The 25,788-nt window shown below is 35.9% G+C and overlaps 1 protein-coding gene across 1 annotated transcript in view; it reads left to right on the top strand.

Annotated features, from left to right (window-relative positions):
• Positions 1-25,788, top strand: part of PRKD1 (protein kinase D1) — a 389,696-nt gene that overhangs the window by 302,540 nt on the left and 61,368 nt on the right. The window contains exons 5-11 of the mRNA XM_027870203.1: positions 4,364-4,574; positions 4,802-4,879; positions 6,979-7,183; positions 10,073-10,196; positions 19,904-19,981; positions 22,055-22,334; positions 23,318-23,370. Of these exons, the coding sequence (XP_027726004.1) occupies positions 4,364-4,574; positions 4,802-4,879; positions 6,979-7,183; positions 10,073-10,196; positions 19,904-19,981; positions 22,055-22,334; positions 23,318-23,370 (1,029 nt within the window). The remainder of the gene's footprint in view (positions 1-4,363; positions 4,575-4,801; positions 4,880-6,978; positions 7,184-10,072; positions 10,197-19,903; positions 19,982-22,054; positions 22,335-23,317; positions 23,371-25,788) is intronic.

The raw sequence follows: 25,788 nt of genomic DNA, 5'->3' as shown, positions 1-25,788 counted from the left end.
TCATTATCTCTTCATTTTATACCTGCTATCACTGTAGGGAAAGAGCTTTTAAATCTCTAAGTTTGGAGCCAGTTTTTTCTCAGAACATAATAATGAAGCAGCTTGCTGTTTTTCCTTTCCAAACTATTTCAGTCTTTTCATGTGCCTCTTCCAGTTAAAAACAAAACAAAACCAATAACAAAAACTGAACAGCAACCCACCACCATTTTGTAGATTGTCCAGGTTCCCCAAATGTACCCTGCCAAATTGGAACAAGCATCATGCATTCTGTGTCCAATGTGACTAGTCAAAATGAATGCAAATATTGTAAAACTTCATTCATTTGGACTAGCAATTCTATCCTAAGTATGATAAATTTTTAAAAGAAACAATTTTGTTACAATGACACATTTTTAGAACTATGGTCTAAGGTACAAATGGGTACCAGTAAAACAAATGTGATGAATTAAGGAAGCATTTCAGTTTATGATAGAATTATCTAACTTACCTCTCTACATATGGTGTTATAGACTATGTATATTTGATGCCATTCCTTTTCATTCATTGTTGTTGTCCATCTTTCATTCTCAAAGAGGACCAATGACATCACAAGGGTGGTGTCTTGGCTTCTGTGTGAATTAATTTTAAGTGAGGTAGAGCAAAGTCATCTGCATCACTCTAGAGTCATCAAAATCCAGTGGCAAGACAAAAGTCAAGATGAGTAGTGAAGGCCTTTTTAATTCATTAAGCATGTGTTAAGCATATCCTTAGAGCAAAGAAAGAAGCAGCATAGCTTAAATGATAGAAAGCCAGAAAGCCAGCTTTGGAGTCCTGCAGATCTGGGCTCAAATACTGCTTTTAACATGTACTGGCTGTGTGGCCCTAGGCAAGTTACTGGACATCTTTGTAATCTAGGCAAATATTTTAAAAAGATTGTAATTTGAAGAGAAGATACCAGTCTGCATTGGTTGAGGAAGTTCCTCCTGAGGAGCTCCCTAAAACAATGAAATCACAAATCTAATCCCTATCCCTAAGTACAAGGCATGAACTGAGAACACAAAGAAGAGAGGAAGAAGGAAAACTTTATCATTTTAGAATTTGCAAAGTGCTTTACAATTTTTCTTCTTATTTTATCCTCACAACCCTAGGTGGTGAGTATTGTTATTGCCTCCATTTTGCAGATGAGGAAACTGAAAAGAATGATAAAAATTATAAACAATCTCCACCCTCAATGAGCTTATATTCTCCTGGGGCATACCAAGAAATGAACAGATAAGTAAATGTAAGATAATTTAAGAAGGAACAGACTGGTTAAAACTATAGCTATGAGGAAAGGCTTCATGTAGGTCATGCCTGAGGCAATCTGAAATTCTAAGAATTCTGAGAGGCTGAGGTAAAAAGGGAGTGCATTCTATAGGCCTTAAGGCATTCTTGACCACTTTCTTCACCCTCAGGTGTTTTTTCAGGAAGTCAAGCGAAACTAAACCAGAGGCTAGTGTATATAACCAACAGTTCTTTCATTTGGTGGCTATATGTAAAAAAAGTTAGAGATTTTCAAAGTTGTGACTTTTTCGTATATGGAGCAACGATATTACTTGGATGACTAAAATGGATTATGGGGTTAGAGTTATAGGAAGACTTAGGTTCCCACATCTGCCACATAGTAATTGTATGACTATGAGTAAGTCATTTTAACCTTTATAGTGCCTCAAGCAATTCACTAGGACATATTTTACTAAGTTATAGATTGGTTGTGATCTGCAAAGGCAGATGGAATTTCTACTATAGAGATACTACCGTAGAGGTAGAAGGAGGTGAAAATCAGATTCTTATATTCACATTTTTGTAAGGACATTTCTAATCTGGAGAGTAAGCGAAATAGTGAAGAACTTCAAAATCATGTCATATGAAAATAGTTTGAAAGGACTGTATTGGACAGGGAAGGATTATATAGCCTAGAAACAGGAATTCTTAAACTGGGGTCCATGAACTTTTTTTAAGTATTTTTAATCCAATTTTATTTTATTTTCAGATCTGAATTCTCTTCCTACTGTTTCCCCCCTCCCCCACCCACTGAGAAAGCATGAGAAAGCAAAAAAAAATTATATACACACACACACATGTACACATATGACAGAGAGACAGACAGAGAGACAGAGAGCAGAGAGAGAGACAGATTCAAGCAAAACGAATTCCCATATTAGCTGTGTCCATAAAAGAAAAAAAATGGTACAGTCTGCACTCTGAATCCATCCCTTGTCTATTTGGAGATGAATGGCATGTTTCATCAGGAGTCCTCTATAATCCTGGCTAGTCATTGTGTTGACCAGAATGACTAAGTTTTTTTCTTTTTCAGTTGTTTGTCTTTACAGTATTGTTGTTATAGTATAAATTGTTCCCCTGGTTTTGCACATATTTATACATTTTTTTTCCTTTCTATTTATTATCTCATTCCTGCACTTTGGTCTAGCCTCTCAAGGACATTTCTGACCTTGCCCAAAAATGTACCCCATCTAGGTGGAATTCTCACCCCACTATTGCTCATTGTTTGTTGACTGAGTGGAGGATAGATCCTTTTGTATAGATTGCACAAGGCAAGAGTGGGTTGACTTGAGATCAGTCTCTCTTGGTCCATGTTATGATCAGAATCAGGTACCCAGCCTTTCATTAGAATAGGCCTACTTCTCATCATATTATTCATTCTCTTGCTACTTATTGATTAATGTCTTTTACCCACTCTTCCAAGGGTACATAAGCGTTGAACAGTCTCCATGATTTGTCTTTGGTTTATGGGAGAAAGCCAAATGACCATCATTTTATTAGTTATCTGCTAGCCATTAATGAAATCAATTATTAATTACCCAGAAACTATGTCTCTCAAACTTTTCATATGTCACAATCTCTGTGCTATTCTTGTTTGGGGTCTTCTATAAAACCACTACATGGGGGCCACCCAGTGTTCTGGAGGTGTTTTCTCTAAATCTCAGTATTTAGAGGATGCAACCAGATTCTATAGGCTGTCTACTCTTGTGACATAACCAGCCCAACTTTTCCACTCCTGATGCTCTCTGATTCCAGCCTTTGTGCCAATTTTAATGCAGTTCTTGGTTGGTAATATGTTACAGCTTACTCAATCCCACTCAGTGTGCCACTGTTGTCCTTTGGGTGATCTGCACTTAATCTGTCAAAGATTGTAGTATCCCATGAAGCCATTTGAAGGCTTATCAACACAAACATGTAAGTTTCCAAGAATGCTGTTGGTGGGGAGGAGAGGAGAGGATGTAACACTGAACAACATGTATGAATGACTGAGGAAGGTGGGAGAGTGATCTGGAGGTGAGTAGAGGATATCAGGGGTCAAGCAAATAAGTTAGTATAAGAAAAGAATGAACTTTATAACAAAGAAGGTTATGAAAGGAATAGAACAAAAAATGGCCTGGAAACAACAGGGGAACACCAGCATTACACCAGTTCACTCCTTTGGTTCTTTGATTGGCAGAATGGGAGGATATGATAGAAGGAATAGTTTCATGATGTGTGGTGTCTTCACAGAGCAGCCAGGTTTCAGTCAAAATTAAGAGTTGGAATAGGCATGTAAGGAAAAGACGTAGAATGAAGGAGGATTTGTTTAAAATAGAAGCAGAGCACTCCATGGGGCTCATGAAATGGGCTTTAGGTAATGGAGAGGTAGGGGAGAAATGGAGTTGGGAAGCAGTAACCTCATATTTGCAAGAAAAATAGAGGCAACTTGGTGTAATGGAGTCAGGAAAACCTGGACTTCATTGCAAGCAATTCACTAAGATTTATTTATCTGCTAAGTATTAGACAGTTACAGTCTAGGGTAGAGCATTCCCATATCAGGAGTTCCCTAGCCTGAGGAAATCACAGACTTAATAATTCAAATACTCATGAATTTATACAAAACATACCCAGAAGTAATTCTCAGATCTCCTTTGAGAGACTTTTTGGCTATTTATTATTTTAATAATGAGCAAATTGAAATGAAATAATTTACTCGATGGTACAGTGTGTATCAGACTGAGTGGCATCAAAATAAATGGCTATAACCAGCACCTAACAACTCAGCTTCCTTATTTCTGTCCTGCTTAATTGGTTTTCTCTCTGAAATATAAGCCTCTAAAAGGGCTTTTAACTATTTCTAACTAATATTTGAAATTCCTAGGATTTTGAAACAAAGTGTCCTTTTCTTCAGACCTCTTATTAGAAGTCTAGAAAATTGTTTCTTAGTTAATTCTTCTACTGTAAGAAATAAAGTAGGAAAAAAAAATTGAAACTAAAAATAATGAGACTTTTATATTGTATTTACTAGCATTATGACCTTCTGGGATCTTTTATTATTGTTTCCTCCTCTAATTATTTATAGCAAAAGTCACCATCAGAATCCTTCCTTGGCCGAGAGAAGAGATCCAATTCTCAGTCATATATTGGACGACCAATCGAGCTTGACAAGATCTTGCTGTCCAAGGTTAAAGTACCTCACACCTTTGTCATCCACTCCTACACACGGCCAACAGTATGCCAGTATTGCAAGAAGCTTCTCAAAGGACTTTTCAGACAGGGCTTACAGTGTAAAGGTAAGCAGGCACTTATTTTTGGATTGATTTTGGACCAAAGTCAAAAATCTGAGTTTGTTTGCCAATTAAACTCTGAATACTTTAGCTGTTCGTCAGTCTGAAAGCAGTCAACAAGTATTAAGTGCTTCCTATTTTCCAGGCACAGCTAAATGCATGTCTTTTTTTGTTACACAAATTCTTCTCCAGTGTGTGAGTCCGTGGTTGCTTATTTTTGTTATTTTGATCAGATTGTAGGTTCAATTGTCACAAGCGCTGTGCGCCAAAAGTACCAAACAACTGCCTGGGTGAAGTCGCCATTAATGGAGGTAGGTTGAAGGGATCAGTTCTTCTTGGGCTCTGCAAGTGAACAAATGTTATGCCCTTAATACTTCCCTGCTGGGTAAAGAGAATCATTTACTGAGTGATTTTTCTCCACCCACATCTAAATTCTCTGATCTGCCTAATGTGAATTATTGCCTGGGCTTGGCACTTCCAACTGAACTGAGCACATTCCAGGAAAGTATTCATTTCAGTGCAATAAGCTTCAAAAAAAAAAAAAAAGCCCACAAGTCTTCAAGTATTAGAGAACACAGTACAGCCGTTAATGTTTTAATGGTGGTCTTAAATGCTAATTACTAATGAGCTTTTGCATCTCTCTTGGATCAGAACCCTGTTCAGTCTGATTGGTAATATAGAGACCTTGGAGCCAGGATTGCCTGTAACCTACAGTTATTGATCTGCCCGCTCCCTCCACCCAGTCGTGTCTCCCACAGAGATAATACACTCAATAGTCTTCCTAAGAGGAAGAAGAGGAAAGTAGATATGCTATTAACCACAGGCAAATACTCATCTTGCTTTTCCCTCACCTCCATAGGGTTAGTTCAGTTTGAATGGAGCACATGAACATGTTAACATACACTATGTTTATTCTGTCTTCCAGAGATTCTTAATCTAGGGTTTGTGAATTCGTTTTTAAAATTATTGTTATGTTTTTATTTTAATATAAGTGGTTTCCTTTGTATTTTATTTTATGCATTTAAAAATATTATTCAGAGGAGTCTGTAGGGCAAAGGAGGAGGCTGATCTAGATGACCTCTGATTTCTCTTCCAGCTCTAAATCCATGATCCAATCTATTCATCTGTGATCTAATACAGATCACTCATTCTCAAGAAGAAGAAAAAGAAAAAAAAAACCAAAACTTAAATTTTCTTTCCAGAGATTTCCATACCATGCCATTAGTCTCCAGGATTGTATTCCCACAGACAAGTTTCCTAAAACAGTAATATATTTCATAACCTTGAGTAGATTTAGTATCTGTTTTCCATTGCATAAAGTTAACAAAATAATGCTCAAAACATGATAGAGGAAATGGGTTCAGTATTTTAAGTATTGTAAAAATTCTACATAGTGTAGGCAAAGATAGGGTTCCTTTACTTGGAAGGCCTCCATTAGTTGGAGACTCCAAGGCCTCCTTTACTTGAAGGCAAATTAATTTTACCTGGAAGGAAAAGGTGGGGATACTTCTCCAAGAAAACACTCCAGTGTTGCCTTTTGGCATTTAGTTCTCTGAATTAACTGCCAAAATTGAGAGGTTGGCAATTTTCCCACTTCCTATAGTGTGGTGTTGACTTTGTGTCAGGCATAGTGAATATCAGGGTAGGTTTGACAGCTACAGCCATGGGAGAACAGAGCTATTATGAGATACTGTTGATTGCTTTGAAAATGTTATTTCCCATACAAGCTGAAAAATCTGATAAACTCTCAATTTACCTACTTTCTGTAGTTTGGTAGGCTGGTGTTCCTAATCAATCCATTTCTAATTTTAAAATAAATACATTACTACCTAATGATAATGTATTATATTCATCAACTGCTAGATATTTAGGACTATATTATTTTATATTTTGAATATGTCAGAAATTTAAAGGCAGTTTCTTAAATGATCTGTTTCTTTTTAGAAATAGCAATTAAAAAGTATCAACAGCATTAGCTAATGAGTCTGATTGTCCTCCCCACTGGGTAACAAGCCTTACAAGCATACTCTGGGATCTCCTGTGTATTTGTGCTTGTCAAAGAACAGACAAAAGAGAATTGGATCTAGTGGTGTGTTAAGTGACCTCCTATGCTTTTGTGTCTGCTGTCACCTTTATAAATGACACATTTTCTCTATTCCACCCATGGCCCGCCACATCAGTAAGCCAAGGCAACTCAAGCATCTGCCATTTGAAAAAAACAAACAAACAAATATTATCTTCTCCTGTAGACTTAGATTCCCAGGAAAATAAAGTAAAAGAGAATAAGGAACTACATATAAATATCTTTTAGGGTGACTAATTGATTTTCATTAAACATGCTCAATTTTATTTTAGCTCCTGACCCCACTGGTCAGTGTTTATTTTCATGGTTGACAATCCAATTTTCCAGATTTGCTTAGCCCTGGGGCAGAATCCGATGTGGTCATGGAAGAAGGAAGTGATGACAATGATAGTGAAAGAAATAGTGGCCTCATGGATGACATGGAGGAATCAATGGTCCAAGATTCCGAGACAGCCATGACTGGATGCCACAGTGACAATGGGGATGTGCAGGACCCAGATCAGGACCATGATGATTCAAACCGAATGATCAGGTGAGAAGCTCTAGGACTCCTTCCTCTAGGTTGTTTAAAATCTCAGTAACCTAGGCAACTGAAGACTCTAAATTATATGAGAGATGGTAATCTACATCAGTGAAATGAGTTTTGCAGAGAGTTCCCCATACTGATGAACTTATAGGTCTGAAACCCAGGCCTTCTTCCTTCCTCAATTCTTTTTTTCATGCACCTACTTGGTGCAGTGGGTAAAGTGCCAGGCCTGGAGTCAGGAAGACTGGAGTTCAAATCTGGCCTTAGACACTCACCAGCCATGAGACCTGGGCAAGTCACTTAACACCTTTTTCCCTCTGTTTCCTCATCTGTAAAATGGGGATGATAATATTAGCAACTGCTTCCCAAGGTTATTTTGAGGATCAAATGAGATAATAATTGTAAAGTGCTTAGCACAGTGCCTGGCACATAATAAGCATCAAATAAAAGTTAGCTAGGTATTAAAATAATTTACCCTGTTGATACATTTGTGAAGTAGTTGTATGCTATGATTGAGAAGTCTAGTGTGGATTCTTTATTCCCAATACATCTTTGAATTCAATTACAATATCAAATACTTATTAAGCCCTCCTGTGTTCAGAGCATTGTACTAAGTTCTGGGAGAGACATGAAGTAAGACATGGTCCTTGCCTTCATGGAACTGAATGGTCTGTTTGAGGGATTAGACACACAAGGATATCCATTATACTAAAAAGTTACAAGATCAGTGTCTGAGAGTTAGAAAACAACTTTATGTAGATTATGGAATGCTCTGTGCCCATTTGCTTCCACAAATTTCCTCAAAATTTGCTAACTATAAGATTAGTTAACATCTATTGAAAACTCTCTGTCAAGAGATACAAAGGTATGGTATCTGCTTTTTCAGTATTCTTACAAGAGCTGTACTATCAATTAATACTTGTTACGAATATGAGTAGTAGCACCATGTTATCTTATTTCATCTATCACTATAATTTCATATTTGTAAACAAATATTCTATAGGATTGGCTAGTTATCTCCCCTGATGAAAACACTAATATTTTATCTATCCCAACGATTTTATTCAATTGTAGAAAGCAGTTGTTTTATTCACCTATTGTACAAGTCTTCTCAGCATCAAATATACAGGAAAAATAGGAGGATAGCAACTTATCCTGACATCATTTCTGTCAACTCCAATAAATATAAAAAACAGTAATATCAAAAAGAGTAGTTGTAATAGTAGTAGGAATCATAATAGTAGTGCTTTAGTGTTTATGAAAACTTTATCCTTTACCACTCTGTGAGGGTAGTATAAGGATTGTTATTCATGTTTTACAGATGAAGAAAAACTCAGCTTCAGAAAATTTAAGTGAGTTGCCCACACATAATCTATATTTATTATAAACTAAAATGTTTTCCCCTTTGTTAATAAAACAAATTCATTTATTGCCAAATTCAATTCAATTCAACAAGTATATATGTGCCTGCTATGTATGAGGCATTATGCCTGTCGTGAGAATACAAAGACAAAACCAAAATTGTCCTTCCCTTTAAGGCCCTCTTCTGCTGAGAGAATTAAATATGTATACAGATAAATAAATGCAAAGTAATTTCAGGAAAAGGAGAGAAATAGCTAGATAAAATAAAGACCTGTGTATGGGATAGCGTCTGAGAGGATCCTGGAAGTTAAGGATTTAAGACACAAAGAGGAGGTGTGGTGTGTGTGTGTGAGAGAGAGAGAGAGACAGACAGACAGACAGAGAAAGAGACAGAGAGAGAAAGGGGGAAGGGGGCAAAGAATTGAAGGATTCATATATAAGATTACACTAATAAAATTCTTAGAACTCGCCAACAATTGCCAAATAATCTATTAACACAACTTGTCTGGTTATTTTTATGCACTAGGAGAGGTCTGTCTCCTGGCCATCTGTGTCACCTAAATACATGCATGCCTTTAGTAACCATAGCCTCTGGGAAAGACAAAGTAGAAAAATCAAAACAAATCTATCACAAGGACAGGTAAAACAACTCTAAGATTCAAACCTGAGTCTCCTGACATGTAGTCCCATGTGACATTGATAAATCAATTGACTTCTCTAAGGATCAGTTACCTTATTTGGAAATGAGGGATTTAGAATATGTCATCTCTAAGACCTTTCTAGCTTTAGTATTCTGTGATCTGGAACCTATGAATAGGGAGGCACTTGCTTCATTCTCATATATGAAGGACATCCCATTTCTAGTAGGAAGCACTCTTTTCAAAACAGATCCACATTCCAATTAACATGCTTAGATAATGCAAAATATAAACAGACTAGACATATCCTGAAATAACTCATAAAGATGTTAATATCTCTACATAGAGTGATAGGGTTTAGACATTTGATTTCATTTATACTGAGAGCTCCTGAGAGAGGGAACTCTCTTACTGGCAGTTTGGCACCTTCTCAGAAATTTATGTTCTTAGATAGTTTCCTAGAGCAGTGAGAGGTGGTTAAGTATCTTGGCCAGGGTCACATGGACAGGATTTGTCAAAGATGGGATGTGAACTCAGACCTTCAGACAGAGCTCCATAGTTATCTATATAATTAGTTCTAAATATTGCACCCCTGGGAAGCCCAAAATGCAGGTATTTATTAGATGTTCATTTGTTTTAATATGCATATATGAAGTCAGTCCTAGCCTTCAGTGTAATATATCTCTGTATGTACGTGCATGGTTAATTTCAACCATTCAGTTTTGTTTTAGTGGGAACTAAAACATTTCTTTTAGTACTTCATTTATGAAAAAGATACATATATATTTATAGTATATGTGTGTATTAATAAATGTATATATGTATATCTTTGAATAAGAAATGGGTCTGTATGTGAAAACATTTCTTCCCTAAAATATTTTTACTTTTCTCCTAGTCCATCAACCAGTAACAATATTCCCCTCATGAGAGTGGTTCAGTCTGTCAAACACACAAAAAGGAAAAGTAGCACAGTGATGAAAGAAGGATGGATGGTTCACTATACAAGCAAAGACACATTGGTAAGAATCGCTGTGAGCAGAGCCTTCTCTTTTCGATCTGGTCCTAATTATCTAAGGTTGCAACTACTTTATAAATGATGCTTGATGCTTAACGTCTGAGCCACAGGGAGTGAACCTCAACCTTCCTGTCAGGAGAGAATTAGTTTAAACACACAGCTAATCTGTAGGTGTCAGATACAGTTGAAAAAGCAATTGCATTAGGAAAAAAATGTGGAAAGAAGTTCCCAGAAAACAAGATCATTTATTCTCTTGCTTGAGATGTTCTGCAAAACAGCTCTAACTTTTGCCTGTCAATTTTCTGGCAGTCATAAAAGCCACTGTACGTGCTTGAGGAACACTCCTACATGTTCCAGGCTTTTAAATGAAACATGACATATTAGGAAGGATAAGAATGTAGTTAAACCCACCTGTGTACTTCCTGAATCTTTAATGTGTTATTTTGCTGCCTGACCGGTTCTATCGAGTAATAGTCCTCTATGTAATTGTTTTATTGATCAGAGGAATAGTTACCACCCACCTATTCTTTGATACTTCAGTTTATTTCATAACTTTGATTTTCTTGCATTCCTAACAGAATATAAGACTGATAATTAGATTAACTTCTCAAAGAGCAATTAATAAGTGACCATTTATTGATCAGTCAGTTGTTCAGTAACACACTATTGGGTGATGGTTCAAATCTACATTTTGACCAGTGTAGTTAACTCCCAGTGTGATGGCAAAGCTAGTACGTGGCAGTTAAAACTCCAACCTAGATCTCCCTGACTCCCAGGCCATTCAGCTTTCTTTCTACTAGGCAACACTCTCTTTCATTCTACTGTTAGTATTTTCCAAAAATAAAATTAAATAAGCTTATCAGCTATAGAAAGATGACCTAAGAAATGCCAAATCCACATGTAAATCTCAGGATTAATGATATTATTTTAATATTACAATAGTATTAATTAGATTTGATGTTCTATTATTATTCTTTTCAAAAAGTTAAAAACTCACAAAATTTCACCAATTAAGGCTTGAACATAAGTTGGACTTTTTTTTTCTTTTTAATGGTATTTATACTGAGAGCCAATATATCACAGTGCATAGCAGACCGACCTTACCTATATCAGGAAAATCTTGGTTTAAATTTTGTCTCTATCATATGCTACCTATGTGTCCGTGGGTAAGCAGTTAACCTTTGAGGACCTCAGTCTACACTAGACTACCCCAGTTTCTGGAAGCGTTTTTGAGGTGCATCAGTTCGGAGTTCTCCATAACATGAAAAGAGGACCAGATGCAAAAATGGCCATTAGAACCATTTTTAATTCTGCTTTAAATTTAATTCTACAGTACTTTTAATTTTGCTCAGAATTATTTTTCCACTTCAAAAACTCCTGGCTTCTTAGTGTATATCACAACACATCAAATAATCTCAAGGAGAGATTGCAGCATGAACATCTAAGTAGATTTAGATAAATCCATTGTGCAATGTGCTAAATATGGCAGAAACTAGATAACATCATAGAAAATGAAAATAACTATCTAAAAGGGTAGGAAACAACCACTGATTTGGACTTCAGGATCGACTGCATGTGTGTGGTCAGGTCATCTGCTGGTTAGAGCAAAGGGCCTCAGACTGGGCCGGGGGGGAGGTATGAGAAGGGAAAATATCTAATTATAATAGCACCAGTATGATTTATTTAAAGAAACTGTTGACTATGAAATGTGGAAATGAAGAAAAACATATTGATACTGATTTTCACCATTTCTTAGAGAATTTTAACTTAAGTAAAATAAGCTCCACAATGTAGAGGCCAAAAAAACCCCTAAACTGCTTCTGTCAGCATTTGATCACTTTGCAAAGAGGAGAGGCATGGAAGCCAAGGAAATCAGTCTATAATATGATCTCATTTATAAGACATAGAAGGATGACGGGATGATGGGCAAAACAGTAAAAAGCATTGGAGGGGAAAACAAGCCTGTAGAAAGCTAGCTGGAAGAATCTAAGCTGTATCTTCTCATATGAAATATGCTTCACATCAATATTAGTAGGAAAAATGTAAATTAAAACAACTTAGGTTTCACCTCATACCCAGCAAATTGATAAAGATGCCATCCCTCCCCCAGAAAAAAAAGGAAACTAACAGTGTTAGAGGGGCTGTAAAAAGACAGGCACAGGAGTATACTGTTGGTTAAGTTGTGAATTGATCTGTTCTAGAATGGAATGGAATTATTCTGGAAAATACTTGAGAATTATGCAATAAAATTAACCATTTATACCTTTTCACTCAGAAATCCTATTCCTTTATCTAGGTCCGGGAACCCAAGAAGTTCAAAGATAGGGGGAAAAAAAGATATCATAAACATTGAAGTATAGCAGCACTTTTGTTCATTATATGATTCAGGTTTTTTTTTTCAGTTGTGTCCAACTCTTTGTGACCCTATTTGTGGTTTTCTTGGCAAAGATACTGGAGTGGTTTGCCATTTCCTTCTTCAGCTCATTTTACAGATGAGGAAACTGAGGCAAACCCAGGCAACAAAGTTGAGTGATTTGACCAGGATGACACAGCTCGGAGGTGTCTGAGGCCAGATTTGGACTCAAGGAAATAAGTCTTTCAGACTCCAGGACTGGCACTCTATCCAGTCTACCACCTCACTACCTATAGCAGCACTTTTATGTGGTAGTAAGTACTAGAAACAAAGTGAGCACCAATTGATTAGTGACTGGGCTGATCCAACTCTGGTATTTGAATGTAATAGATTATTCCTACTATGCAATAAGAAATGACAAGTATAAAAAATTCAGAAAAATAAGGGAAGATGATATGAATTGATGCAATAGAATAACCATTAACCTGAAGAATGATATATAACATTACTACAATCATTCAAATGAAGTACACACTAAAAGGAGGGCAAAATATGAGTTATTTTTTTACCCCACAATATTGATTGCACTTTGTGGGGTATGAAGACAAAATGTTGCTTCTATAGTCAGATACAGTCAGTTTTCTTGTTTTTCTTTAATTCTTTGTTTTTGGTATGGGTTGGTTTGTTATTTTTTTTCTGGTAACAAGAAAGAGTTAATTCCCAGGAGTAAGGGGGATATAGACAGAAATAACTTTGATTACAGAACAAAAGGTAATATAAATCTATCTTTTTAAAGGGGAATGATCTAGGGATGAGGAGAAGCTATGTCATCCCAAGAGCACTAACAAATGAAAGTGGAAAGATGACAAAAATCACACTTGAAATGGAACACATTTTCTGCCATTTCTACAAGAATGCATTTTCATCTTTGATCACAGTGGAACCACTGAATTTGGGCTTAGTACATACTGTACTATACTGCATGAGAAAATAAAAATAATACTTAAGGTGAAACTGGGAAGAACTCTTAAACATAACCAAATATATACAGGGAAATCTACGCTGGAGGTAACAGTTTTTAAGGCACATATGTTCAAGATATCTGAAAGAAAGGAAGATCCAAAAGAATGGAAAATATTATTGAGGTGTTTACATACCTGAAAATATGCAAGAGACCTCAAAAACTGCTAACTCATATGCCCACATTCTCATAGCTATAAAATCCTCTAAATGTTCTATGTACCTTTGAAGATAAAAAAAAAAAAGGACTGTCAGGCTTCTGTGAATGATTTTGTGTAACAGGCCACATCTGCACAGTCATACAACTTACTGAAGGTACTAACAATAGAAGATCCTACTGTGTATGTTGATTTCCTGAAAGCCTTTGATTCAGAAGAGAAAATTTCAGGCTTAATTCCAACAAGTCATGTCTCCATATTTACATATACATATATATATATATATATATATATATATATATTCAGTTATTTAGATCATATAAGACATCTTGATAGATGTAACCCACAGAGAGAAATTTGTCCAATTGGACAGTCAAAAAGCAAATATTATCTAATGAGACATATTAATTATCATCAAGAAAGGCATAAAACAGGCATATATATGCTCATCAAAGTGTGCCACAAGTGTCATGAAGGGTGTGTGAAATACAAATGGCAAATAGATTACTTCTCTATCGATTATGAAGTTAGTCAGATATTTCTCATTGCGATGTCATTGTGTTATTGGCATCAAACCCCCATTCTCTACAAGGTCTCCTCAGTGAGATTTGTGGCCACTCCAAAGAAATTTGTCTAACCATGTACATTGTAAAAACCAAGTAGATGAGGAATACACATTTTCTAGATTTTGATATGAACTATATCCATATATAAATGTGTTTGTATATGTGTATTAAATAGGCACAACTGATGCAGTGAACTAGGTCCAGAATTGAAAGAGAAGAGAATGATTTGCACCATGCTTTCCATGACCCCAAGCTCCCTCTCCTTACGACTCATATAGTCACCACTGTAGTTCAGCCTCTCATCACCTCTTGCCTAGACTATTTTTTATCCTTTTTAATATTTTATTTTTCCCAATTACATGTAAGAAAATTTAGACTTCTTTTTTTTTCAAATTTTGAGTTCCAAATTCTCTCCCCTACCCCTTATTAAGAAGGCAAGCAATTTGACACAGGTTATACATATGTAGTCATGCAAAACATATTTCCATGTAAGTCATTTTATGAAAGAAAACACAGACAAAAAAAAACTTAGAAAAATAAAGAAAGTGAAGAAAAAGTATCTTTGATCTGCATTCAGACTCTACCCATTCTTTCTCTGGAGATAGACAGCACCTTTCATCATAAGTCCTACAGAATTGTCTTGGATCATTGTGTTGTTGAGAATAGCTAAATTATGCATAGTAGATCATTGTACAATATTGCTATTACTGTGTACAATGTTCTCCTGGTTCTGCTCATTTTGCTTTGCATCAGTTCATATAATTCTTTCCGTGTTTTTTCTGAGATCATCCTGCTCATCATTTCTTAAAGCATGATAGTATTCCATCACAATCATATACAACAACTTGTTCAACCATTCCCCACTTGATGACCATCCCCTCAATTTCAATTCTTTGCCACCACTAAAAGAGCTGCTATAAATATTTTTGTACACATGGGTCCTTTTCCTTTTTTTAAAAAAAAATCTGTTTGGGATATAGAACTAGTAGTGGTATTGCTTGGTAAAAGGATATCCATGATTTTGTAGCCCTTTGGGCATAGCTCCAAATTGCTGTCCAGAATGGTGGAATCTGTATACAACTTTACCACTAGTACATTAGTGTTTTAATTTTCCTACATCCCTGCCAACATTTGTCATTTTCTTTTTCTATCAGATTAGCTAATCTGACATGGTAGTAGCTCAGAGTTGTTTAAGTTTGCATTTCTCTCATCAGTAGTGATTTAGAGCATTTTTTTCATATGACCGTAGATAGCTTTGGTTACTTTGTCTGAAAACTGCCTGTTCATATTCTTTGACCATTTATCAATTGAGGAATGATTTTTAGTTCAATAAATTTGACTCAGTTTTCTGTATGTTTGAGAAATGAAGCCTTCATCAGAGAAACTCACTAAAAGTTTTTTTTCTCAATAATGATTACCAACTATGTATTTCCCTCCATCCTATTTTATCCCTGTTTATCCTACTCTCTCCTTTTGCCCTGTTCATTCTCAAAAGTGTTTTGCTTTTGACTTTTACTTCCCTGTCCTCCTTTTATCAGCTCCCCCTCCTGCTTTTCTTACTCCCGTTCATTCCTGCTTTCCTATATGGTAAGATAGATTTTGCCAACCAGACTGGAACCCATCTCTAACCTGTGGGTAGCTGGAGCCAAACAAAGCAGGCCAAAGACAGGAGATTCAGGAATCAAACAGAAGTTAATTTCAAAGTGAGGAAAATGATTGCAGGCAGAAGTCCTCCTGAAAAGGAGGGCTTATGGCTTATGGCAGGGGTACGGTTTTTGCCATGAAAACCACAAGAAGGCAGGACCTAACACAGTCATTCTTTGGTTTTGAGTTCCCGCTCAAACAGTTCCCGCTCTTGGCATTTTTTTGGGACAATAAAGGTGTTCTTGGGTCCTGTGGGAACAGTCTTTAAGTTACTAGAATTGTTGAGCCTTGTGATTGTCTCGAATCTTAAGGATTGTTGAGCCTTGTAATCATTCAGCAGGGTACAGAACCAGAATTAGCATGGCAGGAACAGGAGTGCAGCACCTGGTTCAGTTCACTTAGCAGTTATAGGCACAGGGATTGTTCAGAGTGTCAGGAGATATGATTGATCACTTTCTGCTGCTGGATGTGATCTGAGAGCCCTAGCTCTCGGGCTAGGATCCCCTGGGAAATAGGGAAATCATAAGTCCCAATTCTGAGGTTTTGCTGTGGCTGAGATCATCCAGAAAATCGGGTGTCTCCCAATATCTTGACAATTTCTACACCCAACTGAGTGTGTATGTTATTCCTTCTTTGAGCCAGTTCTGATGAGAGTAAGGTTTGTGTGCTCTCCCTTCCTCATGTCCCCCATTTCCCCTCTACTATAAAATCTCTTTCAGGCCTCTTAATGTCAGATGATTTATCCCATTTTACCTCTCCCTTTCTCCTTCTCATAGTGCATTCTTTTTCTCATCTCTTAATTTTATTTTTTTAAATAATCAAACCATCACATTAAATTTATACACCTCTTCTTTCTCTCTCTCCTTCTAACTACCTAAATAATGAGAAACTTTTTAGGAGTGAGAAATATCATTTTCCCATATAGGAATATAAACAGTTTAATCTTATCAAATCCATTATGATTTGTCTTCCCTGTTTACCTTTTTATGCTTCTTCTACATGTTGTATTTAAAGTCAAATTTTCTGTTCAGCTTTGGTCTTTTCATCAAGAATGCTTGAAAGTCCTCTATTTCATTAAATGTCTGTTTTTCCCCTGAAGGAGTATACTCAGTTTTGCTGGGTAGGTGATCCTTGGTTGTAATCCTAGCTCTTTTGTCCTTCAGAATATCATATTCCAAGCCCTCTCATCCTTTAATGTAGAAGCTGCTAAATCTTGTGTTATCCTGACTCTGGCTCCATATTTGAATTGTTTCTTTCTGGCTGCTTGCTGTATTTTCTCCTTGATCTAGAAGGTTTGGAATTTGGCTATAATATTCCTGGGAGTTGTCATTTTGAGATCTCTTTCAGGAAGTGATTGGTGGATTCTTTCAATTTTTATTTTACCCTCTGGTTCTAGAATTTCAGGGCAGTTTTCTTTGATTATTTCTTGAAAGATGATGTTGAGGTTCTTTTTTTTGATCATGTCTTTCAGGTAGTTCAATAATTTTTAAATTATCTTTCTTGGATCTATTTTCCAGGTCACTTGTTTTTCTAGTAGGATATTTCACATTTTCTTCTGTTTTTTCATTCTTTTGATTTTGTTTGATTATTCCTTGATGCCTCATAAAGTCATTAGCTTCCACTTACCCAGTTCTAACTTTTAAGGAATTATTTTCTTCAGTGAGTTTTTGGATCTCCTTTTCCATTTGGTCAGTTTTCCTTTTTAAGGAGTTCTTCTCTTCAGTAAATTTTTTGTATATCTTTTTCCATTTGGGCAGTTCTGCTTTTCAAGGTATTCTCTTCATTGGATTTTTGTGCCTCTGTTACCATTTGGCCAATTCTACTTTTTAAGGTGTTATTTTCTTCAGTATGTTTTGTGCCTCCTTTACCAAGCTGTTGACTCTTTTTTCATGATTTTCTTGCATCACTCTCATTTATCTTCCCAATTTTTTCCTCTACCTCTCTTACTTGATTTTTAAAATCTTTTTTGAGTTCTCCCATAGCATGAGACCAATTCACATTTTTCTTTGAGACTTTGGATGCAGGAATTTTGACTTTGTTGTCTTCATCTAGGTGTGAGTTTTGATCTTCCTTGTCACCAAAGTATCTTTCTCTGGTCAGAATTTTTTTCTCTTGTTTGCTCATTTTCAAGCCCATTTCTTGACTTTTAACTCTATGCTAAAGTGGGGCTCTGCTTCCCAAGTGGAGGGGGCCCTGTCCCAAGCTTCAGATTTTTTCTGTAGCTGTTTTCAGAGGTAATTCTGGGGACTCATAAGTTTTTGACCCTTCCAAGTTGGAAGGGAAAATTGTGTTTACTACTCTCCTGTACTGTGCACTGGTTTGTGAGAGATCACAAGTACTCTTTTCAACCCTTGAACTGTGACTAGGATTCCTGCTTCCCTGTGGCTACAAATTTTGCTGTGCTAGTGCTCCTCGCACTTGGACTGAGACCCAGTACTGTGACCCAGATCCAAGTATGGGCAGTGCAACAGAGTCCTCCCCCTGGTGCTAGCAAAGGGGACCCTTGTAAATCTCCTTCTGACCCATTGTCTGATCGACTCACAGTCTGTGGGCTGAGAGGTCTGGAAAGTACCACTGCTGCCAGTGATTCAGTCATCCTGAGACCTGCTCCTGGTTTGCTGGGGCCAGTTCAGTGTTGACGCAGCCTGTGCTGGACTGTGCTCCTCTCTCACCCTGGTGTAACAGACCTTTCTTGCCAACCTTTTATATTGTCTTGGGCTGGAAAATTGTTTCACTCCATTTTTTGAATTCTGCCACTCTAGAATTTGTTTAGAGTTATTATTTAAAAGTATTTGGAAAGGTTTAGGGGAGAGCTCAGGCGTGTCTGTGCCTTTACTCCACCATCTTGGCCATGCCTCCTTGCCTGAATTGGTATTACAAAACCTTTCTAACTGGTCTGTCTTCCTCAAATCTCTCCCTACTTCAGCCCTTCCTCCACCCAGATGTCAAAATGATTTCCCAAAGTCAAGGTCTGACCATGTCACTTCCTCATACAATGAACTCCAGTGGCTTAAATCTTAATTAATTCTTAAATAATTCTCAGATCATATATTATTTAATCTTTATATCATCCTTTTTAATTTTTGTATAAGGAAAATAAAAAATGGCTATTGATCAATCAAAGGATAATTAATGCCTGGGGACTGTTATAAGTAGATTGGGGTATATTACAAAAAATTACTTATTTGCAAAAAAAGGCCCTAAAACCAAAAGAGTATTCAAGGTGTTTATGACCAGAAAAGGAGATGGGACTGTTTTGTAGTAAGAATAAGAGATAATAAATAGAAGGGTGGTTGTGATATTCATGAAATATTAATGTGTATAAAAGAATTCCCAGTATTTTAGATATATCCTCTACAGAGTATGGGGGGATCATAGAATCAGAGATTTAGAGCTTCATAGTATATTCAAGCCATCTAGTTCAACCCCCCTCATTTGAGAGTTGAGGAAAACTGACACCCCTAAAGGCAAAGTGATTTCTTCTAGGTCATACAGGCGTGAAGTCACACAGAAAAGATTTGATTTCAGATACTCTGATTCAAAAGCTTGAGCTCTTTCCACAGTAGTAGGGTAAGCATCTCATTGGCTTTAGAAGACTTGGGTGACCTACAGATTCACTGAATTACCAAAGTAAGTCTAGGTCTGTTTTAGGTGAAAAGAAAGATGGAGATGTTTGAAATAAATCCTTGATTTCCTGAGTCATCTCCACAGAGGTGAAGCATTCCATTCCACAAAATAACTTATGGTTAGAGATAGAATATAGGTTGGCAATTGGTCTGACTACAAAATAATGGGCATTTGCAAACTGTTACAATATCTTTCCTGTTTTTTTTTTTTTTCTTGCCTATTACCATTTAGTTATCTTGTACTTTAAGCAGAGTAAAAAGTGTTATTGGAAAATGCATTGGTTCTCCTAATTCCATGTTATTTGAAAGTTTAGAGGAGATTGTGAATTTTTTTTTCATTGCAGAGGAAACGACACTATTGGAGATTAGATAGCAAATGCATCACACTCTTTCAGAATGATACTGGAAGCAAATATTACAAGGTAAGGAAAGATGGCTTCATTTTTGTTCTGTATCACTTTCTGATATTTTCTCATGTTAATATAATCAGTAATATGATATATTTTATTTGTGGATATTCATGATTAGTCCATTTAAATATTATCTTTTCTTGCTTCAATCTCTCTATCACAATTTCATGAGATTCCTTTTTCTGTGTAGTTTGCAATTCTCTAAAGAATAAAGTTATAGCTTAATGACTCATCAGAGGAATTCAGTTTGCCTTAGTACAGTTCTCCATGAAAAAACAAATCCTGAGTCTTTCAGGTGATTTCTTCTCTGGAATGCCTAAGGCCAATAAAGACAGGCTAAAAGTGAATTCTTAAGGTGCACCTGCAGTTGCTATATATATATATATATTGCTTTTTCTGTTAGCCCCCTGGCACTTTGTTAGAGATAAAGAAATCTTATAGAATCCACATCTTGCCAGTGTGTTTTCTTCCTTACAGAGGTGTTGTGGCATAGTGAAAAAGGAGTGTTGGATTTGAAGTCAGGAAATTGGAATTCAATTCCCAAGTCAGCTACTAGCTCTGTGACTGTGGAGAAGCCATTTCTTTTTTAGCTTGTTTTATTTTTTCCCCAAAATTCAACTTTTCTAGGCCTCATTTTCCTCATCTGCAAAATGGGGAAATTAATATACATTATCCTTTTTGTGGGTTAGTTGTGAGTTAAGTATTTTACAAATGTTAAAGTATAAGATAAATGGTATCCATAAGTATTATTAGAGGAAAACCCTTTGATTTTTTAAGGATGTTCCTTCTAAAAGAAAATCTGATAGGATATTTTCACAATGAAAGACCTCCCTGCTTATTCTAAATATAATGTAGTGCTTTATATTTTCATATATACTATACATCCTGGAAAGGAATTCTATTCTAAGACATATTCTAGCCACTGACCATACTCCAGAGTACAGTAGAATTGAATATCATGATTTAAGTTGCTCCCTATGTCCACTCAACCTAGCTTCATAGGCTCATGGAACTAGAGATGGTAGAGACCTTAGACTGAGTCTATTCCCCCAGTTTTACAGATGAGGAAACTGAGGCCTCAGTGAGTATGTGGCAGAAGAGGGTTTTGGATTCACATATTTGACTGCAGGTTCAACATTCTTTCTCCAGTAAACTGCCAGTCTTCGTATATTTGTGAGGAATTCTTAACAAAATGTAGTGGATCAGATGGAATTAATCTTTTAGTTCTGTCAAGTTCTGCTTTACTCATGAGACCAGGCCCACTGAGGGATTTTATCTAAATCATCACTCTCCAGAATAAGAAGAATAATTTGAAATTGCTTGATTAAATATTATTCACATCTCAGCTAAGGAGAAAAGTAGGCATGAATTCTGCATGGATTATTTTGTTAGTCTTGAAACTAAGATTATTATTATTTGTTTATCAGTAAGTAAATGAATCCTTTTCACCATTAAGTGAGCAATAAATATAAGGAATCTCTTAGGATCCTGTTACATTTGCTCTATTATAATGTTTTTCCTTTTTTGTTGTATTTTGGCCTGAACTGCATTTATCTTTGAAATAACAGGGAAAGGGACAATGACATGTTATCCAGCAAAGAATAGTGCTTCTTAAACCAATGGCCCTTACAATTTCTACTAAGAATTACTCACTGGTCTTTTTATGTTGCAGTAATAATTGTAATTTAGAAACTCTAATCTTGTTTTTATAGTCTTTTAGGATACTTTAAAAAGTCATGTCTCCTTAGATGAGTTTAGGACAATGGTAATTTTCTGTACTCTTCATTTATAATACTTTTCACTTAAATTAGATTCATTGATTTTGATGGATATTAAAATAATAGCAATTCAAGGCCTCATTTATTCTTTGTGGACTTGGAAGATTGTTTTCTGTAGAATGGAGATTATAATGCCAGTGTATGATAAAATTGCATATTTTTTAAACTAAATACCTGTCAATAATAGAAAACATAAATAATCTTTGCTTTTCAGTGATGTTTATTGATGTGTTCTAGGAGGATTGTTTTTAAAATTCTTTCAATTTATGTATTTTTTATAATTTATGTATAATCATTTTTTCTGTAGGAAATTCCATTATCTGAAATTTTATCCCTGGAACCTGCAAAAACTTTTTCTTTAATTCCTAGTGGGGCCAATCCCCATTGTTTTGAAATCACTACAGAACATGTAGTCTACTATGTGGGAGAAAATGTAGTCAGTCCCTCAAGCCCTCCACCAAATAACAGCATACTTACCAGTGGGGCTGGCACTGATGTGGCCAGAATGTGGGAGATGGCTATTCAACATGCTCTTATGCCCGTCATTCCAAAGGGAGTGCCACCTGGATCTGGACCCAGTTTACACCGTGAGTTTGCCTTTCTTTCACTGTCATTACATGTGATAACATGCTTTTAAGATGATGCTCATTTGATTAGTGATGTTGTAAAAAGATGGCAGTCCCGTTCCTTATCTACTTCTGTCTCTGCTTGTGTTGCTGTGGCTTTCCAGTGAGTAAAACGAACACTTACTTCAGATAGCATTTAGAAACACTTGGCATCTTGGTATGCCACAATCCAAAGAAATTATATTTTTTTAAAAAGTATGATTTTAGAATCAACTTTTTAAAAAAAAATATGTAATAAAGTTGAAGCACATTTATGTGAATCACTTATTCTTGGTTTAAGCATCAGCACCAGTCTGGAACTACTGTTCATGAAAGAAAAAGGTGATTCATTCACCCTGATTGTGGCAGGTGTGTAAGGAAGAGCTCTGTTGTTTTAGACAGAATCAATGTGAAACATTTTCTTTAATCCTACCCAGCATGGTGCTCTGCACACAGTAGGTGCCAAAGAACTGTTAATGAATGACAGCCTGTTCCCAGGTGATAGTTTACCCATCAGCAGCATCAGGAATATAGTGTCACAAATCAGCTGCATGCAGTCACTGAAGGGTAGGTGAGAAAATGTAGATTTTTAGAGACCTATTTTCTCTAAAATGGTTATTTCTTTTAAAAATTTCATACAGTTCTCCTAATCATGAAGTTGATGCATACACTCCCTGTTTGGGGAGTAAAAGTGATACATTTATTGATCTATTATCCCAGTCTATGTATCTATCTTTCCTACCAACACAGATGGTAAAAGACTGTTAAATAAAAACTTGTATGGAGTAATAATTCTATGATTGTAGAGAGATAAAAATTATCTAATAGAAAATTTCTTAGAAAATCTAATTGTTCTGATTTACTTTAAAATAGATAACAATATAATTTGCTTTTCTTTGGCATTAAGTCCAGACATCTCCTTTATTGACTTTATTGACTTTTTCTTTTTATATGTATAATTCCAGGAGACATATCCATCAGTATCTCTGTATCAAACTGCCAGATTCAAGAAAATGTGGTGAGTATTTGAGAGTTAATTTTTTTAAAGTGAGAAAATATATTTAAAAAAAGAAAAATGCAGATAAAACATTTATCTTAGTAATTCCTATTGGCAACATTTCACAGAGGGTCAAATATGATGAATTTGGATGTTCTCTTTTCCATAAGACTTTACAACAGGGCTTCTTTACCTTTGGGGGGCAAATGTATCCCTCTGGCAGTCTGATGAAACCTATGGACCCCTTCTCAGAATAATATTTTTAAATGCAAAAAATAAAATACATGGAATTATAATGGAAAGTAATTATATTGAAATAGTTCTCAAACATATATATGTATGTGTATACACACACACACACACACACAAACAAACACACACATACATGTATTTTAAACACAGGTTTATAGACTCCAAACTAAGAACCAACCTGTTCTAGATATCATTACAGAATTTCTCTTCATATACAACACTGGAAAATATTTCTACACTGTCTGCCATTATTGCTGGACCAAATTTGCCAAATGGAGACATGGGTCTCTTAGAAGCAAGCTGAACCCAGTTACATTAACAGCAGAATGTTGTTCAATTGTTTTGGTCATGTCTGACTCTTCATGATCCCATCTGGGCTTTTCATGTTACAGCTAGTAAGTGTCTGAGGCTAGATTTGAACTTTGGAAGAGGAGTCTTCCTGACTGTAGGTCGGCACTCTATCCACTGTGCCATCCAGCTGCCCCAGGAGAACATGGGACAATAGAAAAAGCACCAAAACTGGCTTTTCTAAAGCTCTTGGTTTGAATGCTGACTTTGACAATAGTCTTGTAGCCTTGGACAAGTCACTTAGGCTTTTGTTTTCTGATTTGTACTTTGGGGATAATAATACTCACAATACTTACCTTACAGAGTTGTTTCCAGAAAAGTATTTTACAAACTTTAAAGCACTATATTGATGTGACGTTATTATTAGATGGTGCTGAACAAATTGACTAACAACTTTGAGACTGGGTTTCTATATTTATAAAAATGATTGTAATATCACAAGACCACAGACATAGATCCAAAATAGGACCCCTGGGTCTCATTTTGTGGATGAGGAAACTAAGACTTGGGAAGATTAAATGGGTTGTCCAAGGTCACATGAATACTAAGCATCAGAGGCTTGAGTTGAACCTAGGTCTTATATCTTCTTCAAATGTTGGCTGTTAGAGGGAAAAAATAGTATCAATAGCAGTGTCCAAAACATGCATTCATTCTGATCCTTTGTCAGCTGTTTTTGTTAAAGGTTGCATTATATGGTAAGGACCTAGAAATGCTTTTTGTCACTTGCACATTCTGAAGTTAGGCTCAGGAGAATTCGATAGGTTAGGTTTTACATATCTACTTACTCAGACCATAAAGACACCATCTTTAAATTTGTCAGTTGTATAGTACCACATAGATCCATGCTACTCTGAAATTTTGCGCTTTGTCCTGTTTTTGTTTTTTTCAGGATATTTTTCCCAAAGGCAAGTAGACAAAAATTCATTGATCCTTCATCATTATGGCAAAACATACTACTTTCAGCCCTATTTAGCCTTATATATACTTCTAAAAAATCTAATTTTGTGCAATTCCACATATTGCTGAAGTTTTCTAATTTGATGAATGTTTTTACAAGCTTTCATAGGAATTAGGTGACATTTGGTGCCTCCAGAATAAAGACAGCATGAACTCATATAGTCTGAGCTGTAAGTCAGCTTTCAGGAGTGTTAGGTCCCTGATGAACCCAAGAAAAAAGCAGAAAGTAGAGGTTATCCAAAGTCTACAGGGAAATGTGTACTCATTTTGCCTTTGGGATAGTTGTACCCTGGTGTAAGTCATTGTTTACTTCTATAATGTATGAGCTGTTACTAGTTTCTTCCTCCCAGAAAATTTTAAGATGACTATTGCTACTCTGTGTTGGAATAGTCAATGAGAAAAATGGTGGAAGGGAGAAAGAGAAAACTTCAAAATCTATCCAGTCCATTTTCCTGCCTCCAGGCAACTATGTATCTAAAACTTAAAATTTCCAAAATATTCAAGAAGATTCAAGGACTGGATAGTCAAATGGACCTGATAGTAGGATAGAATTTTGAAAAATGGATCTTTGATTACAAAGGATAAAGGCAAAAAGAAAATATAACAGAAGTCTACAAAATCATAAAGGGAATGGGTCACAGGATCATGAATATGTTCACCTTATCCTAGAATACAAATAAACTCCCTCAGATAGGCACCTTCAGCACTATTGCATTACTATTGTATAGTATAGTAGAGTATAGTATAGTATGGTACAGTACAATATAGTATAGTATGGTACAGTATGGTATGGTATGGTATAGTATAGTATAGTACAGTATAGTATAGTATAGTATAGTATAGTATAGTATAGTATAGTATAGTATAGTATAGTATAGTATA

The sequence above is a fragment of the Vombatus ursinus genome, unplaced genomic scaffold (assembly GCF_900497805.2).
Source record: "Vombatus ursinus unplaced genomic scaffold, bare-nosed wombat genome assembly UNPS02014794.1, whole genome shotgun sequence".
Lineage (NCBI taxonomy): Eukaryota > Metazoa > Chordata > Mammalia > Diprotodontia > Vombatidae > Vombatus > Vombatus ursinus.
Note: the sequence above shows the minus strand (reverse complement) of the source record. Positions and strands in the feature narration are given on the sequence as shown.